This window comes from Pezoporus occidentalis, unplaced genomic scaffold, assembly GCF_034315485.1.
Source record: "Pezoporus occidentalis ecotype Australia unplaced genomic scaffold, CSIRO_AGI_Poc_V1 ctg4, whole genome shotgun sequence".
Lineage (NCBI taxonomy): Eukaryota > Metazoa > Chordata > Aves > Psittaciformes > Psittacidae > Pezoporus > Pezoporus occidentalis.
This window is the reverse complement of record NW_026915724.1, coordinates 22,789,148-22,807,919: the sequence shown is the minus strand read 5'-3', so window position 1 is coordinate 22,807,919 and position 18,772 is coordinate 22,789,148. Positions and strand designations below refer to the sequence as shown.

General features: G+C 38.4%; 1 protein-coding gene across 1 annotated transcript in view; it reads left to right on the top strand.

The window, feature by feature from the left end:
• Positions 1-18,772, top strand: part of PIEZO2 (piezo type mechanosensitive ion channel component 2) — a 297,634-nt gene that overhangs the window by 201,125 nt on the left and 77,737 nt on the right. The window contains exons 9-17 of the mRNA XM_062633006.1: positions 5,058-5,186; positions 6,269-6,307; positions 8,084-8,222; positions 8,740-8,876; positions 11,496-11,732; positions 14,891-15,014; positions 16,627-16,877; positions 17,482-17,630; positions 18,253-18,426. Coding sequence (XP_062488990.1) covers positions 5,058-5,186; positions 6,269-6,307; positions 8,084-8,222; positions 8,740-8,876; positions 11,496-11,732; positions 14,891-15,014; positions 16,627-16,877; positions 17,482-17,630; positions 18,253-18,426 — 1,379 coding nt within the window. The remainder of the gene's footprint in view (positions 1-5,057; positions 5,187-6,268; positions 6,308-8,083; positions 8,223-8,739; positions 8,877-11,495; positions 11,733-14,890; positions 15,015-16,626; positions 16,878-17,481; positions 17,631-18,252; positions 18,427-18,772) is intronic.

The window sequence follows — 18,772 nt, the reverse complement described above, 5'->3', positions numbered from 1 at the left end:
AAAGTTGTCTCTCAAACCCAGGACTACATGAGAGGCAATACAAAGTCTTGGCACTCCCGTGGGAACTTCAGATTCCAGAGGAATGATGCTTCCCCCCAAAGATTAATGGACACTTAAAAAAGAGAACATTGTAAAGAAAATGATACTCATGCATTAATGCTTATTTTTGATGCACCAGATGTAGTGATGCAAATATCTGTCATTAGAAAGAAACACCGAGATTTGCAAAATTTACCATATTTTACACACTTTCTCCTTATGGGTTTTTGGTTTGGTTTGGTTTTGTCTATATGCATTTCAGTTTTCCTTTAATGATGCCATGGATCAGGAGTTGATCTTTCTCTTACTGACTTTCTCCTGGTAGACTCCATTGTCAATTCTTTAAATCTAGAAATAATTGTAGTCCAGGTTTCATTGAAATATATTTTGACTTGTAAATTTGTAGTGTATTTGATTCATTATGTTGCTAAGTATATAACCTGCTTTCGCAATCCCTAGTGATTTCAAAGTGACATTGTATTTAGGATCTCAGCAGTAACCTACCTATAGTTGGATGGATGGCAAAGACAGTATGCTAGCTGCTGTAAAGCAGTTGTTCTCTGCATACTGCTGTCATGTACAGTTAAAAGTAGCTCATTTTAGAAGTTTTACTCAAAAGAATCTCTTGAACAAAACATGTTTTGAATAAAATGTGTATGATAGATTATCATAAGCAGATCTTTATTCAGTCTAAAAAGATGTACTTAAGCTAAATATAATACTGGCATAGCAGGTTCTAAAAACAGAGTAAGAAATGTAGACCTAAATCTTGCGTTTCAGGCTAAGTTTTCTCTGTGTGTGCATTTGTCCTTGTTTCAAAGTATGGCATGTATGAGATTTCAGTGTACAGTGCAGGATTCTGTATGGATCTTACTCATGCAAAACGCCCTTGGCGGTCAGCACAAGTTTTACTTTTCTTGTGCTCTCTACTTTGGATCCTGATTTGTTCTAACCTTGAGTCTTGTGAAATTCTAACTCTGCAAATAAGAAGAAGCAATCTGCCTCTGGAGATTTCAGCTCATAATTTTAACTGCTAGTTCTGAATATATGAATAGGGCCCATTCATTCTATCCAGTAAGTGGTAAGGAATAGTACAGAAGTCAACAGAGTTACAGCAATTTTATGTAAAGTTCTCTTATAGAATTTTTAGAATTGTTTGATTTAAGACTCATTTGAGAGTTGCGCAGGTAGTGGAAGAACTGGAAGAATTAGACAAGTCGAAGCACTTTCACAAAGAAGTTGTAATCATATGACTAGTATTGTGTTTTCTGACTTTTCTTCCTCTGCTGAGGAAGAGAGAACATGGTTTCTCACTGTTCCCTATAGTTTCTTAGGCTAAAAATATGTTACTAAATATCATTTTCTATATCCTAGGTCTTTTGGGTTGTTTTTTTTTGTCACCCTGGTGCCAAACTAAATGCTGTTGATAAACAGTTCTTTATGGTCCACATTTACAGTAAAGTTTCAAATGGCAGTGACAATTATTTTAAGCACAGAATCAGTTTATTTCATCTTACAGTTTGGCAATCAAGTATAAATAAACAATCATATGCTAAATGTTCTACAGTTGCCTCTGAGAAGTAAAACTAAATTAATAATTATTGTTCATCTAAATCACATTTAAAATACAGGACCTAATGGTTAGGATCAGAATTGAGAGACTTTCAAAACCAGCTAGGATGTTTGGATGTCCTATTCCCATGGGTAGCTTTGCAGACCTCTGACCAGAGTCCTGATTTATTCTTACCCTATTGCAGCAGCTGATTTTGCATAAGCAATGAGAACACTTACCACCAGCTAGTTCCCATTAAAAGTATAATTTGCGCCCCTGCCTTTGAAACACCTCAAGTTCAGAAAAAAGCTAGTATTACACCATGAGGTATCTCTTTGTTGGCAGTAGAGAGAGTTTAAGTAAAATAGCAAGTACCAGGGCAGATGGATATTTCTGTTGCAAACCAAGTCAACTTAGCAAAACTTCATTTGAAGCAGAAATGCAAGCGTCTGTTAAGTAGAAAGGGCAAAATAGACAAGAGAAAAATTTTAAATCCTTCCAAAGAGACCATTCATGTTGAAGTAAAATATGACAATTAGTTGACTGGCTGTTTTGTAGGTAATAGCAAGGTAAGTTCAAAATAATGCTACTAAAGTTGGTGTGAAATCTATTGTTTGGCTGCAGCTCAGCAATGTTCCTGAACCTTCACTTAAGTCCTACTGAAGTTAGTAAGACCTTGCCCCAGATTCCAGGTTCCACAAGCACTTGTGTAATTTGCTGAGTAGGGGGGGGGGGTTTATGAAGCAAGACTTTACAGCTGTACTAATGAGCATTTGGCTCAATATGCTGAACAACTGATATAGGTGGACAATATGGTGAGAGGAAGTAGAGTTTTTGTAATTTGATTTTGGTAATTCAAAGTCTGTTGAGCTTTGGTAAGTTCAACAGCCATGTAATACCCTACGTGAGCACTTTTCCTATTAGAAGTACATATGTATATATTTAGTACTACAGCACTTTTTTCACAGGAAAATAGAATTTCTTTAAACATTACTTTGAAGCACAGGTAAGTTTACCTTTCAATCCTCACCATTCCTGCTAGTTAATACATAAACATCCAGGCATTAATAGATGTCATAGTGAAACAGCCACTGCTATAATTAACCCATAATATTCACTTTTATGTTCTTGCATACCTTCCTCTGAAATGTTCAAGACCTATTATTTCCATCAGAGCCAAAAATCTAAATGCCACATGAAGTCTTGGGAAGAGAGGAGAGACCAGAAAACTAAGGAAGTATAAAGGGAAAATAGTAATGAAAATAAGAAGTAGGGTCAAGGTCTATGATTCACAGTGAGAAACCAGGCAAAGGCTGAGAGCAGAGTTAACTTCAGTAGTGTCAACTTCTCCCTGATGGTATTGCAGGGCTAGTGAGTCCTGCTCAGCAACAGTGTGCTGGAGATGCTCACACTTTCACATGCAGCCCACTGGCTCCAGAGCACTCCCTTCCTCTCTTTGGTGCCACATGGTTGAGCTTCCTTCTTCACTGGTATGAACAGCAAGATTTGCTGCTTTGTGACAGCTCAGTTGGGAAATTCAAGGAGAAAATACCACAGTGCAAGAAGCAGTTTGGAGGAGCCTGACGAGGAGTTGTAACAGCTCATGGTTTATATACATATACCCAGGTTTCCTGCTTGTCACTGTGCTATAGGCCCCTCCTGGGCCATGGAATTAAGGTGCAGTTCAGACTAGTGCATTAGCAATACTCCTCCATTTAGTGGTAACAGTTCCTGTCACAGATGAAGCAGCAGAGCATGTGGATGATAGGCAATCACAGAGTCACAGAACAGTCCAAGTTGGAAGAGACCTCTGGAGATCTTCTAATGCAACTTCTTGTGAGAGCAGGGCCTCAGATTAGGTTGTCCAGGGCCAAGTCTTATATTTTTCCAGCAAAGCAGCCAATGCCACTGATTTATTGTTCTCATGGTGATTTTTTTTTTCATTATTTATAATATCCAGAAGACATTTCCCTGAATCTAATTATGCCATTAGCCTCTTGTCTTATAACCATGACTTCCTGTGAGAAGAGCACCTCTGTCTTCTCTAAAACTACAGTTTAGGTATCAGAAGGCTGAAAAAGAACCTAATTCCTTCATCCTTCAGCTTCTCCAGCCCCTTAATCATCTTGGCAATTTTCTGCTGGACCATCTCCAGGTTTTCCATGTCTCTTGATTTGGGGGATGCCAGAACTGAATTGCAGGTATGGCCTGACACTTGCCAGGTACAGTGGAATAACCACATCCCTTGATCTGCTGGCAGTACTCTTGTTGATGCAGTCCAGGACATGTTTGCCTTCATCGCTGCCAGAGTTCAGTGCCGGCTCATGTTCAGCTTGCTCTGCACCAGGACCCCCTGAGCCTGTTCTACAGAGCTGCTTCCCACATAGTCTGTCCACAGCCTTTACTATTATGTGGGTTTATTCCAGGTGTAGGACTTTACCTTTGTCTAGCTTATCTCTGTATGGTGGCTTTTGCTTTTCTCCCGTCCACCTCACCTCATTGTTCAGTGTCATTCACAAACTTTGTGTGGGTACAATTGCATCCAGATAGTTTTGAAGGTACTGAATAGTAGCAGACCTAGTGCCAGTCTGTGAGGAACTCCACCCATGACAGACTACCATTTTGACTTCGACTCATTGCCCTGCTCTGTGCAAGAGAGTGTAGCTAGTTCTGTGTCCAACTTGTTGACCATCTGTCAGGTCCTTATCTTACCAGATTGTATGCAAAGGTCGTGTGGGACAGTGTGTCACAGATGCCAAAATCAAGGTAGCTGACATCCACAGCTCCCCTTTCATCTACTCAGTCAGTTGTTTCAGCATTAAAAGCAATCAGGCTACCCTTGGTAAATCCGTAGTGGCTCTTTCCAGTCACCTTGTCCTACATGTAAGCATGAGCACAGATATTTCTGTGGCTTGACTCAGAATCAAGACTAGATGAGCCTAAGTGGATGACCAGCACTGACTAGTTTGGTTTATGTTGATGCATGGAATGGTGAATTAGGTTAGCCTTTAACAGTTTATATGTTTGTTCGAGAGGTCTTGACCCTTTCAGTTCCTTGGTTAGTGAAGAAGAATTGGCTTTTTACATATATATAGGCAGATGAGAAGAGTGAATTTTCTTTCAATACACTTACTTGAAAATTAAACATCCGTGTACTAGCTTATGGTATGACTATATAGTAAGGTAAAGTAGTATGTGGAGGTCTGTGTAATTTTGATGTCTTGTAGCTATCAGGAAACATCTTGGCATTGATGGACTAGCAGTTATAGAAAAGTTCTGCCATTATTTCTGAAAATGCCATTTCATTAACTGTCATCGCTCATAGACGGAGTGCGTTAGGCACTAAAAAATATTTTAAGGACATACTTTGGAAAGGGGGCATCAATTAGGGGAAAATTTAAATTCCTCTGGTAAGATTGTTGTTTAGAGAGCTGTAACTAGTCTTGTCATTTGTATTGTTTAGCAGATGCCTGATGAAGAAAAATCTGTTAGCAGGGAAGATGACAAAGAAATAGCCTGCAGCCCAGTTCCAATGACAGCAGAGAGAAGACGCAGTCTGTGGTATGCAAGCCACTATACAACTGATGAGAGAAAAGTAAGGCTGGAGGGGGAAGGGTCTCTGCATTAACTGTATTTCAATCAGTTAATTTTATCCCAGTTACTTTGAAATTAAGGGAAGCAGCATTACATATGTTGCAAATAAGATCTTCATGTGTGATTATATAAATCAGGCAGAATATGAAGGCTGTGTGGCAGAGTAAGAATATATTTTGTAAAAGTTAATAAAAACAAGAGCTAGTGTAAGGAAATAAAGAAAGAACATGCTGATGTTTTTGGCTTCTGCATTTAAGAAGTTTAGGGTCAGGCTTTTGGCATAAGGCCATTATCTTTGTGCAAAACAGCTAGAAAGCCTGTCAGGGAGCTTGATCCTGATGTAAAGATCTGATCGACCTTGTAACTACTAATTAGCATTGTCATTGGTAAGGGGGGACTGCCATCTTACCTTCCTTCAAGCTACTGGTGTCCTTGGTGAATATTTATAACAGGGCAGTTAAGGCAGTTGGTGTAAAAGCCTCTGGAAGGGTCCAGCTTTCTGCCATCTGTGCTCACCAGATGCAGTGCAAAATTTAATTTGATGAGTTGCAGTTAAATTTGGGATCTACAAACACTCTGTTGAGCCACATATACTCAAGCCCCGAGAACTTCGCCATAATAATTGCAGTGGTAAACGGGCTGGCAAATGAATGAAGTATCACATTGTCTATTAGTATAAACATTTCATAGGAAGTATTTTCATAATTACAGCAATTCTAATGATCACTTAAAAACGTAGTTTTTAAGCAGTGGATCATTAGAAAAACATTAGAAAGCAGTTAATCAGTATTGTGGCGTACTGATTAATTCTTTGACCTAGAATCTAAAATTTCAGTGCAATACTTAGTTTTGACTTAGAATTCACAGGAGCATACAGTACAGGTATGTCAATGCTATGGCACACTAAATATCATTTTATTGATTATGGTGTACAATTCTGTTTGCTTTTTAAGAATTCTTTCTGAATTTCTTGGTGCAAATCTGCAAAAGTCACCAAACATGCATGCATGTATTCAAAAAGTTAGACTTCCTAATGCTTAAGCCATGCTTTTTAATAATTTGTCCTTGCATTGCTTTTTGCAGCTTCTGTCAATGACCCAAGATGAATACAAGCCATCGGATGTTAGTATACCACTAGTCTTTGTAATTTTGTAATCCTCCTTAATGTGTGTAAATACAGATTACACTGATATATACAGATAAAGCTTTAGATGACATTTTTTAAGATGTCTTTTTTATGGTTAGCCTGCCATTTACCCTATAACCTGATTATCCTAAATATAATTGTCTTTTGCTTCCTTAATAATTGCACTGAGAAACCGCTGATTAGCCCTGAAATTGATCATTTGAAATTAAACTGCTTGTAGTAGTACCAGCTGGCAAATGATCTTTGCTATTTCATTGGGTTTAAATGAGATATCAAAATATGCTTTCTAATGTAAGCCATCTTTAAACTTGATTTAGCTTCTTTGCTGTATTTTTTCTTTCATTCGTGTTGAAATGCTAAGGCTCTTAAAGCATGACTGACAACATATGAGTTTAATTTGCAGATTAGAGAAAATCCAACTCCTTGTTTGAACAGACAGCAAATGATCCATTTTTCTTGACTGCTATAGACCATAGCAGACTCTGAAAGCAGAAATACCCCTTTGTTCAGTATGCACCGAAGAATGAAAGATGTAGATGAACTTTGAGAACAGTTGTAACCAAATCTGAATGTGCTCCACCACCTGTGCTTGGTGTAGCTGCTGGATATAATATAACCCAGATACTGTGCATTGTTTCAAAGGCGAATTATGCTCCTATCTCACAGACTAAGCTGAAGTCAGTCTTCAGCATGTATGACCATCAGTAGCCCACTTCATGTGAATATCTGCCAGTACAAGAGAGATTTATGACAGTGGTTGCTGGAGCCCTAATCCAAGCAAGTGCAAGGGCTGAAATTTGTGTTGCAAAATTAAAACAGTGCAAGAGTGTTGAGTTAGTACTACCAAATGGCATAAATGTGGCATCAATTGCAATAGTTACTGAACTGGTAGCAAAGGTAGATCTCACCAGTATTAATTTAAAATGGAAAGTAATTCATAATCATTTTTTTCATAACTACTGGAAACAAATGTGAACTAAAGTCTGAAAATCTTGTATTAGTTTGCCTAAGTAGGAGGATGAATTTTTTGTTACAGCTTTAGATTAAATGTGGGATATATAATGATACATTACTAGCTTGTCTGTAAATACTCATTTAACCTGGGAAATACAGGATGTCTGAAGATGGGCTCACTGAATTACTGTTTGTGCACTGAGCCATGCAGTCAACTTTAGCCTTCCCCAGCTGTGGATGTGTTAACTTAGTTCATCTTTATACTGCTTTTTCTTTACATTTAATTTCATAGGTAAGAGAGACCAAGAGCATTCCCAGAAATAGTCATTTACTATGGCTCACCTGACTGCAGTAACTTAATTGCTTTTGCTTGTGTATCCATGGTTTTATTCCTTTGCAAACTGCTTGTGTGCAGACTGAAGTGTTACTTAATGCAATGTGACATTCTGGGAATTTGAAAAAAATAATTGAAATCTCTTAAAGGAAATGTTTACAGAAGTTCAGAGTCACAGCAGCATTTTACTGTTTGCTAGAGAACTTCACTGAAACAATTTTGTAATTCTGTTGATACTGCATAAAAAGCTAACAACCGTTAATTTTGGAAGCTGTTATGCATTACTTTTGCATGCAACATGACTATAACATACCAATTTATTTGGAAGGAAGTAACATAACTGCAGTTACTTTTAAAGCTCCTTTAGCACTGGCAATCTTAACAGTAGCATAGCACAGAAATAGGAGTTACATTCTCCTGAGAGCCACGCTAACTGCAGTGTCTCTCTCTGATGTCCTGGCAGGTGCTGCTGGTAACAGTGAATGGAAACCCTGCTGACTATCATACCATCCACCCCGCACTGCCATTAGAAAATGGTCCAGCCAAAGCAGACATGTACTCAACACCACAGTACAAATGGGAGCCTTCAGATGACGTGTCAGGTAGTGAATTGTCTGGGAATTACCCTTAGTTTCATATTTTTTCATATTCTATGTCTCCAGTTACTGTCTCTAGCATTTTGGGGCTTGGTTTGGTAAGCTCTTCAGCTTGTTGAAGTTAACTAATTACTGGTACCTTACAATGAGAGCCGATCATGTGGCAATTTTGTATACTGGGCTCTAGACATATACTATCCAAAATACTTTGCCTAACAACACAGTGACTGTGGGGTTTGCATTGCTTTAGTGTAGTCAGATGTAATTTTTGACCTAGAATCTAAAATTTCAGTGCAACACTCTCAGTTTTGATTTAGAATTCACCGGAACATACAGTAAAAGTCTGTCTATGCTATGGAACACAAAATATGATTTTATTGGTTGTAGTGTACAGTTCTGCTTGCTGATTGCTGTAGAAGTAACCATCAGAGTGATTGCAAGTGAAACCATTCCAGGAGAGAGAGTGCACATGCTACCTTTAGACCAGCATGAATTGCAAATAAGAATTTCTTTTTCTACTTAGAAAAGGAAGAGGAGGAGGAGGAAGAGGAAGAAGAATTTACTCAGGAGGAAAAAGAAAATGTTAAATTACATGCCTTGGTCTCTGTGTTTCAGTTTATCATGAAACAAAGTTATATTTGTGCTCTGATAGCTATGATGGTAAGTGCTGGCAACAACAACAAAAAAATGTGTCTTCTGAATGTTTTCCTGAAAGCCTCATTGGTGAGTTTTCAGTAATTGTTTGCATTAGGGTTAGTAATTATCAGTATGATGTCTGCATCATTTTGGGTCTGGTTTAGGTTATTAATGCATAATTCCCAGGCTTATTATACATCTATAAATACAGCAGCACACAGGGTTCTGGGTAAGCCATCACATTTCCAGGACTGGGAGTCCCGGCTTTTGTTGTTCGTTGAATGTCAGAAAACCACTGGGGCTCAGTTTTCTTTTGATTCCCAAGCTCTACATAAGCAGGTGTCATGGTTTAAGGCCAGCTGATAACTCAGAACCGTGCAGCCGTTCGCTCACTTCCCCCCCTTCCTCCCCCCCCATTCCCGGATGGATCGGGAGGAGAATCAAAAGAATGTAACTCCCACGGGTTGAGATAAGAACAGCTCAGTGATTAAGGTACAACACAAACCACTATTGCTACCACCAATAATAATGATGATAAGGGAAATAACAAGGGCTGAGAATACAACCGCTCACCACCCGCTGACCGATACCCAGCCCGACCTGAGCAGTGATCTAGGCCTTCCAGGTAACTGCCCCCAGTATATATAGTGGGCATAATGTGCTATGGTATGGAATACCTCTTTGGTTAGTTTGGGTCAGGTGTCCTGTCTCTGCTTCCTCCCAGCTTCCCCTCCTCCCTAGCAGAGCATGAGACTCAGAAAGTCCTTGGTCAGAGTAAACATTACTGAGCAGCAACTAAAAACATCGGTGTTATCAGCACTGTTCCCAGGCTGAAAGTCAAAAACAGCACTGCACCAGCCACTAAGAATGAGAAAAATGACTGCTACTGCTGAACCCAGGACAGCAGGCTTGTCATGCTTTTACTTCATTCAGAAATTTGCCTACAAAATTAAAGCATTTCATAGCAATATAGTGAATTTTTAAAAATATAATTCCTACTTCAGCCTGAGGCACGCATCCAGTTACTTACTGAGAAGAAAATATCTGTAAAGCTTGATTTCCTATATTGGCACAGAAATGTCTCAAGAAAAACACAACTTCATGACAAGCAATATTTTGCTATTGTTTTACTTACCACCCTGATTTTTTTCCTTGTGTTGTTCCTTGCTTCTGAGCCAACTTGATGCAAATACCTTGCCCTGCACTGTAGCAAGTTTTCAGCATCATGTTCAGATCTCTCCTTATAGTCCCAATGCAAGCTTTGGTTTTACTGTTTTGGAAAGGTTTCAACTGTGATGAAATTAACCATAAAGGTTCTTGGTCCAATTTTAATGGTAAAAAAAAAAAAAAAAAAAAGCTTGGCTGCTTCTTGTTTGCATAAAGTTTCAAACTTTATTTGCTGTTCTTTAACAAGAACAGTTTCTCCACTAAATAAGGCAGACTCCTTGTGCAGAATCTGGATCTGGTTTGATGAGTTCTGAGACATTAGCAAAGTAGTTATTTTTGTATTGACAAAATGCCGCTTTTTCCTGTTTGTAAAGCCCACATGCTTCATATAATCTGCATTTCCTTTTTAATTCATTTCTAGGGTCATATCTCAATATCAAAGGAGGAGATATATTTAAAGAGTTTTCTTGCAGTTTAATATTGAGATATTACTGTTTTCTTAGTGGAGAAATACTATCCCAATTTTACATGACCCAAATTAATTTATGAATTTATTTATGTTGTGATCTAATGCAAGATCCACTTACACCGTAACCAAAAACAGCTTAATGTAAGTTATTTTCTTATATGAGGACAATGAAGTAGCATATTGGTGTTTTTCACATACCCTTAAAAGACATCATTCACAAGGGACCTGAGCTAAACTGAAATATTCTTAATGTTTCATACTTTTCCACTTAAACTGAAAAGGTATCTAAAATGTTTTATTGACAGTTACTCCACAGTTATACCAGCATATATGTAACTGAGTTTAGTCATAAATCGGTAACACAGTGTTAATAAAAAACACTTAAAACCCCAATCTTTTTCCCCAAGTGTCGAATAGAGCAGTTTTCAGTAGCTGATTTCTGCAAGCTACAGGAAACATTCTATAATTGTGAGTATTTCAGGTAATTTAACATGATTAGTGTAGACTACAGTGTGTGCGTACCATAGCTTTCCAATTTAAATTGATTCCACAAAAGCTAGAAGTTAGCTAGGTTTTGTAAGTCTGTCAGAGTGCTTGAATGTAGCATCTGTTGATATGTTATGTTGATGTTGGTATGTTTTGATATTCCCACTCTGAATTCTTTGCTGCTGTTTTGCAAGACCTTGTGTGCCCAAAAGTCAGTCTGTATTTTCTGTCTCTTTTAATTTGGTGTACTGGGAAGCAGTGAGTTTGCTTATAAAACTTACTAAGGTGCAATTAATGCACAAAGCAGGGTTTGCTCTCAGCTGTGGACTTCTTAAGACTCTACTTTCTGCATGTTCTTCAAAGGCTTTATTGTAGCTGGCTAAGGAGCTCATAAGATGTGTGAAAGTCTCATGCCAGTGAAAATGTGCACTAAGTAGAGAAGTTTGTAAATGGCAATATGCGCAGTGCTGTTCCTGAATGCATCTGTGAACATTTTTTCTTCTCTTTCCTCCTTCCACAAGGCATGGAGTATCACATATCACAGCTGGTTGACTTTTGTGTTACTAATCTGGTCTTGCACACTGTGGATGATTCGGGACCGAAGGAAATATGCCATGATCAGTTCCCCATTCATGGTTTTCTATGGCAATTTACTGCTAACGTTGCAGTATATATGGAGTATTGAGCTCAAGAACGATGAGCTTCCTCAAGTATCCGGTTTTTTAGAAAGAAAGGAACCTGGGGAGCTGGCATCAAAGGTAGGTGTTACAAATAGCTGAGATCTGTTTACAAAACCACAGAATATATTGTGATTAAAAATTTGGAACTCCTGGCATTTCTTTAAGAGTGAATCTTTGGTATTCAGTATAACCGTGTTCAGTAGCAGTTTTACAATAAAGGATAAGTAATTTTAAAATAGTGTTCAGAAAATTACTTCTTGCTTTTTAAGCTAATACCAAAGCAAAAGTTTCAGACATCATTGTAGATTTTCATGTTATTTCTGTAGAAAATCCTTAGTGGATGGAAATTATTCACTTGTTTGGTTTTATAAACTGGATACAAAACTAGATGTGATATGATTTATTAGATTAATACCCATGGGATGTCAGGTCTGTCTCTGACTATGATGGCAAGTGGAATTGCAGTGTCATTGCAATTACCAGTACTACTCACGCCCTTATGATTTCATACAAGCAGCAATGCACAGTTGTGATTGAGATTTAATTCTTTATCCTTACACCTGGAGCAGCATGAGTTGCAGTCCATTTCAGGTCAGAAACAAGAGTCTGTTGACCTTAGTGTGTGATATATTATTTTCTTTGCTGTCTTGAAAGCACTACAAAATGTATTTTGGTTGGCAAGTTTGCCTTTGGGGGTGGGAATGAGCATAATAGGAAGTTGTTTCCTAGAGCACCCAAGAGGCATGTCTCAGAGAGTGCATCTAGTTGGCACGGTTCCGCTTGCACTAAGTGAATCACTTCCCTTGTGACACCTAATTAACATTTAAGGTGATTCTGTAAGTCATTTTCCTTGTTGGCAGTGCCCTTTGGACAACCATGTCTGATTCTTTAATGCGTTTGAAAATTAGTGAGTGCTGTATTATTTTTCTCTTAAAGATAGGGCTAGTTTAGTAAGAGAGACCTAAAGCTCAAGGGGTTCTGCAAGAGAAGTTCTACAGTTTCTCTCAATAACTTTGTAAATCTTTAAGGAGTTTTAACTGTCTTAATACATCAGCCCCTTTGATGTTGTTTCTTGGTAGCTATATCATCAGACATCTAAAACTAGCTGGTGTCAGAAATGAAGCTGTTGTTTATTTATGATAATTTGGCTTCACCCATAAAACTAATAGAAGATATGTAATGCTGGTTTTTAGTCTGAATACAATGCACTCTGTAAATTTTACAGAATCACAGGGTGGTTGAGGCTGAAAGATTTCTGGAGATCATCTAGTCCACTCCCCAGCTCAAGCAGGGCCATCTAGAGCTGATGGCTCAGGACAGTGCCCAGATGGCTTTTGAATGTCCCCAGGAAGGGAGACTCCACATATCACAACTCTACCTCCTCATTTTCCTTGCCCATGCTTCATAAAGAACCTCTGTTTCTCTACTGTGGTTCTGCAAGCCATCACACCCCATCTCTGTGATCCCAACAAGTTCGTAGCCCTGCACCGAGGTCTCTAATTCCTTGTGTTTATTGCCCATGCTGCATGCATTAGTGTGCAGGCACTTCAGAGAGGCACCTGGCACACTGATTTCCCAGAAAGGATCTGGAAGGTTTCCCTGTAATGGTGCCTTTAAGGCATTTTCTTGCTTCTGTACAAATGCTTTAAGTGACCTTGCATAAGCCCTGTTTTGCTGATTATGTGTTTCCTTCTGTTCACATTGCCCCAGACACCCTTCGCTTGTCAGCCCTGTCCATCACTCCCTCTCAAGGCTGCTATTAACTCTCCCTGTTATTCTTAGTTTAAAGTCCTTTTTATAATGGTTGAATTTAAATAAAATTTCAATACTGTATTCTTCAAAGAAACAAAAATAGAAAGAAATGTACAGTAATTCTTTCTGCATAATATTCTGCATACTGTGTGGGTGTTTTCTGGTCTGAAAAGGAAATTAAATGGGTACTGTAAAAGGTGACTAAAAGCATTTCTTTGATGTGCATCACTTCGAGACTTTTCTTGGAGCCAGCTCTGGCTCTGGAAATGCCAAAAAGAACAAGGAGTAAATGCAGCAGGGAGACGGAGCTAATCACTGCAAAACAAATCTGTGGTTTACAATATCAAAGGTTTGTGTTGCAAAAGCCAGACCTCCAGGAGGTATCTGGAGAAGCTGTGACAGTTCACACAGGCTGACAATCTTCTGCTGCAGCTCAGCAATAGCTGCAGTATCAGTGAAAACAATTGTCCCTAACCTCTCCTTTCTCCCATGAAATACTTGCATATTAGATGAAAAACAGGAGAGTTCTTTACATTGTACTACTGGCCTTGTCATTCTATTGTGTGAAAAATACTTGGCTCTTACATGCTTCCTGTTTGAGATTTTATTCTTTTAAGTAGTGAAATATGTCATCCTCTGCACCACTGGAATCAGTAGAAACTTTGTAGAAAGTAAGCATAAAATCAAGTGTGTGATGAATAGTCATCATACTGTTTTCTGAATTTTGGCCAGCAGTGTTGCAACCTGTTGAATTTAGCTTTTTGCAAAACACAGAAATTCACTCTTCATTAAAGAGATTTGTTTATTTCTAAGGTATCCTGCTGTTGTTGAACTATTATCTCTTAAAGCTTTTCAAAGAATTATGAGCCATCTTAAATCTTGTAACTGCTCCAAATGCAAGGTATATTCAATTTACTGGGCCTTCTGTAACTTAAAGATATCTAAAAAATATTTTTTTTAATTTTACAATTAATTGTGTTTAAGCACCTGAAGCACCAAACCCCTTAAATCAAAATTCAGGCTAGATCACGCTCCAGGAATGACAGTAACACTCACCTGCATGTTCTTCTTCCCTGAAAGAAGGGAAAACTGAACAAAAGTGGACAAATGGGAATTATTCCAATCTATACATAATGAAAAGATCTTTAAACTTATAAGACAGTAGTTTCAAACTGAATAGAATGGGGTAGAATAAAATCATATTGGTAAATACCTTTACGAAACGAAGCAGCAGTAAGTTATTCCTCAGTGGAAAAATGCAGATGAAATAAAGTTGTTTATAATGCAGGATGTTTCCTAAATTACTTAAGAATGTACTTAAATTACTTAACTTCCACAAAGGTGCTCTCTGACAGTGATGCCATCATTGCCATTTTCTGATGGACGGAGAAAACAAAGGCATGCAAAATTCATGAAAACATATTTTTGCGTTAATAGGATGTAAGATATACAATTAGTCTGTTATTTTTGATTTTTGTTTGCAGATTCTTTTCACAATTACTTTCTGGCTACTGCTTAGGCAACACCTCACTGAACAGAAAGCACTTCAGCTTAAAGAAGCTACTTTATCTGAGGTCAAAGTTGGAAGTGAAGAAAATGAAGAAAAAGGTAAAGCCAGATTCAATTTAATTCTTCAGTCATGATAGAAGTTCCAGTTACTACATTCCTGTGAAAGCAGTTAGCAAGATATCTTTCATTAACCAAGAAAGAAATTGCAAATCTATTTGCAACTGTCTTTCAGGATATAAAAATAAAACAGCTTTGAACTTTAGAAATTTAAATAAAATGAGAATTCTCTGTACTGGAAGGTAATTAAAATTACTCCTTTAAGAAACGTCACAGAACTTTCAAATAATCAGTTTACTCCTGTGTCCCTAACTCAAACCAGCAGATTAATTGCCCTAGGAGTTTAACCACAGGAGAAAAGCTTATATAGGAAAATTCAGTTGCCAAATATTGGAAGTTTTATTGTACGTAAATACTAGTACAAAGCCAGAAGTTAAACTACTGATTTCAATTGGAAAATGAGCATGTATATTTTCAGTGCAGGGGCTTATGCTGGAAGAAGCATCCCTGAGAGCAAAGTTTGCTGCTAGTTTCAGCTCATTGTAACAGCTTTACAGCCTATTCTCTTTTTTGTCCTGGGCAGGTGTTCCTCCTTACCTTCTTTGCCTGTTTCTGTCTCACTGTATGCTTATCTGTAGAACTTCAACTCACTGAAATGATAGAAAGCCAGCCTTGGAAGCAGTGATGTAGTGTCCTGTTTGATTAGGTACAATATTTGTCTCAGTAAAACATCTGATTAGTGCCAGAGCTGGACACTGCAAGGATTTTCAAGGCAGGAGCAAGGGAAGAGTCTAAGAAGAGGGATGGTGAGTGGGACAAAAGGATTGGACAAGTCATTTGATGGTTAAACCTTTAATATTGTTCTCATCAGGAAGAAAAGCATTGCAGCTACATGCTATGGGTATGACAAGTCCTGTTTCCCAGATATTTCTCATGTACTTAGTACTGGGAGCACACTTAACCTGCCCTCCACCAGACTCACAAGGTTAATAACTGGGGAATCCTGACCTCTTCATAAGGCAAAATCAGCTTGTCTTTTCTTCTGTGGCTCAGGTACATCAGATGAAGCTGGATAAGTGGTGGTTTCTTTGGAAAACAGCAGTGTTAGTACAGCATTTATATTTTTTAAGCTTTTTTGGTTTTATGTTAATGTTTTCACCTACTAGTGATTTTTGGAGGTAACCACAATATTCTCTAAAGGATGAAACTCAAGATGAGAGGTTCAAACTCAGAATGAGAGTTTAAACTTCAAACTCAAGATGAGAGATTTATGGTGGTGCTGGTTGCTTCTTTGTTTTCCAGTTTAAAAGGTTTCTTGCCTGGGAATATAGGTATTGCTATGGAAAGTGTTTTGACTGTTATCCATTATACAACCCTTAGGCTTTAACTTTCCACTAACAGCTGCCTGCATTTCAGACAAAGTGAGGAGTGATGTCTGGTAAGGATGTACAGCTATGCACTGTATGGCTCCAGAAGCAGGTTGAAGCTCATATGAAGTTAAAACTCCTTCATTTGCTCTGGAGGCATGTATGATTCAGCAATACAGTCTCTTGTGAATATTGTGTTTTAAATTTCTGTGTTGTGTCCACCCATTTCAATTCTTACTAAAAGTCCCCAGAACAGACAGAGGCCAAATGTGACTCTGTATTTGCAGAAGAGGAATCACAAGAGGGAGAAGTGGCAGAAGAACAGGAGGAGGAAAAGGAGGAGGAGGAAGAGGAAGAAGATGAGGAGGATGAACAGGATATTATGAAAGTCCTGGGGAAGCTCGTTATGGCTATGTTCATCAAGTACTGGATTTACGTCTGTGGGGGCATGTTCTTCTTTGTCAGCTTTGAGGGTAGAATTGTCATGTACAAAATCATCTATATGGTACTGTTCCTCTTCTGTGTAGCCCTTTATCAGGTAAGTGAGAGCTGTGTTAACTAAATTTTGTCCATAAATACAGTGGGCTGTAACTTTAGCTTGGTAATAAAGTAGCTCCAAACAGAATTCAGAAACAGTGTATTTGTTCTTTAATAAGATGCAACTTAATAAGATCATTTTAAGGGGTTAAGATTAATTTTCCTTTGGCTTTTGATTATAGTGACAAAGTGCATATAAATAAGAAGCATACATAGATCTCTGTTCTAGGATGCCACCCTACATCATCACAAGATTTAGTCCTACATAGCCACCAGTTTTTGTGACAGCTGGTCCACACAGCTTCCATACCCCAGTGAGCAGAGTCCCTCTCCTAATGGTGATGAAACTGAATGACCAAAGCTGTCCCTGGCCTTTATGTCCGTGGCCATGTCTCAATAACCTTTTTACACTAAAATCTGTACTTGAGTGCATGTGCATCAGGAGTAAAAACTGTATCTCAAAGAACTGTGACTGCCTTAGAGTAAATGCTGTTTACTTCAGGCCAGCTAGAAAAAATAGTATTCTTTGTTGCCAGTGTTGATAGTATTTTTGTCACTGTCTTTGCCTTCAGCTTGTTTCAGCATCTTTAGTGTATGATTTTCAGGTGCACTATGAATGGTGGAGAAAGATTTTAAAGTACTTTTGGATGTCAGTTGTTGTTTACACAATGCTGGTGCTCATCTTCATCTATACATACCAGTTTGAGTCATTCCCTGGGTTGTGGAAAAACATGACAGGTCTGGATGAAAACAAGTAAGTGTTTTTAACTAATTTTTCTTCTTTGGACTTTTGAGTTCAGTGTGCTGGAATGGTCTGAGAGTATTCTTCCTTCTTCTATGGGAAAACCATCATGAGACCATCCCCCGGCATAGCTGACTTTAAGCGCTCAGCTCTGAAGCCATAGATTTATTGGTGTAACAGTAGAGATGAGCAAAAGCACAAGAGGGGGCTCAAAGAATTGTGTTTCCTTACATCTGCTGCCAAGGCCTTTGCATTGTTTCTGTTCCCAATACAGTGCCAATGCTTCTCTTTGCCTCTTTGACCATACAAACACGACTGGGGAGAAATTAAGGGTAGATTTGCCGGATTTCTGAGCTGGTGAAGATGGAGCTGCCTCCTGCTAATGAGGAGGGGCTGAGTTTCTTCAGCCTCATGGTGAGGTGGGAGTTTCTCAACAGGAGCTTACGTGAGAAAAATACATGCAATGTGAGTGGATCTCCAGTGCAGGACTTTCATTCAGAGACAACTCATCTGGTTCAAGAGATCTATGGCAGCCCCTTATTTCCTATTGCAACTGATTTGTAATGATGTCTTATGGCAAGAAAAAGATTTTGGTGTGAAAAAGTAACTTAGTGCCTTTTTTTTTTTTCTCCAGACTAGCAGACCTTGGCTTAAAACAGTTTTCTGTGGCTGAGCTATTCACACGCATCTTTATCCCCACCTCCTTCCTACTGGCGTGTATTTTACACCTTCACTATTTCCATGACCGGTTTCTCCAGCTCACTGATTTAAAAGCTGTGACCAGCAAACAAGACAACACTATTTACAGGTAAAGAAACAAAGTAAATGAAACTGTTGGTTGGTTGTATGAAAATGCTGTTTCTCACTGGCTTGTAATGCTCACTTTTCATTAAATATATTTTGCCTTTGCTATGACTACCTGGCTAAAAAAGAAGGTGCTCAGTATCCAGCACCCCGCTAAACAAACGGCAACCAAAGTACCTGTCTTCCTCCACTTTCCCCTACACAGTGAAGTTTTTCATTTTGGGGTACATTTTCAAAGGTACTAACAGTATTTATTGTATTTATCTCACTGGCTTTGACCTTAAATGGGATTTAGATGCTGAATTGTTGCATGTGCTTTTTTGTTACTCCTGTCAGTAGTAGAGAATATG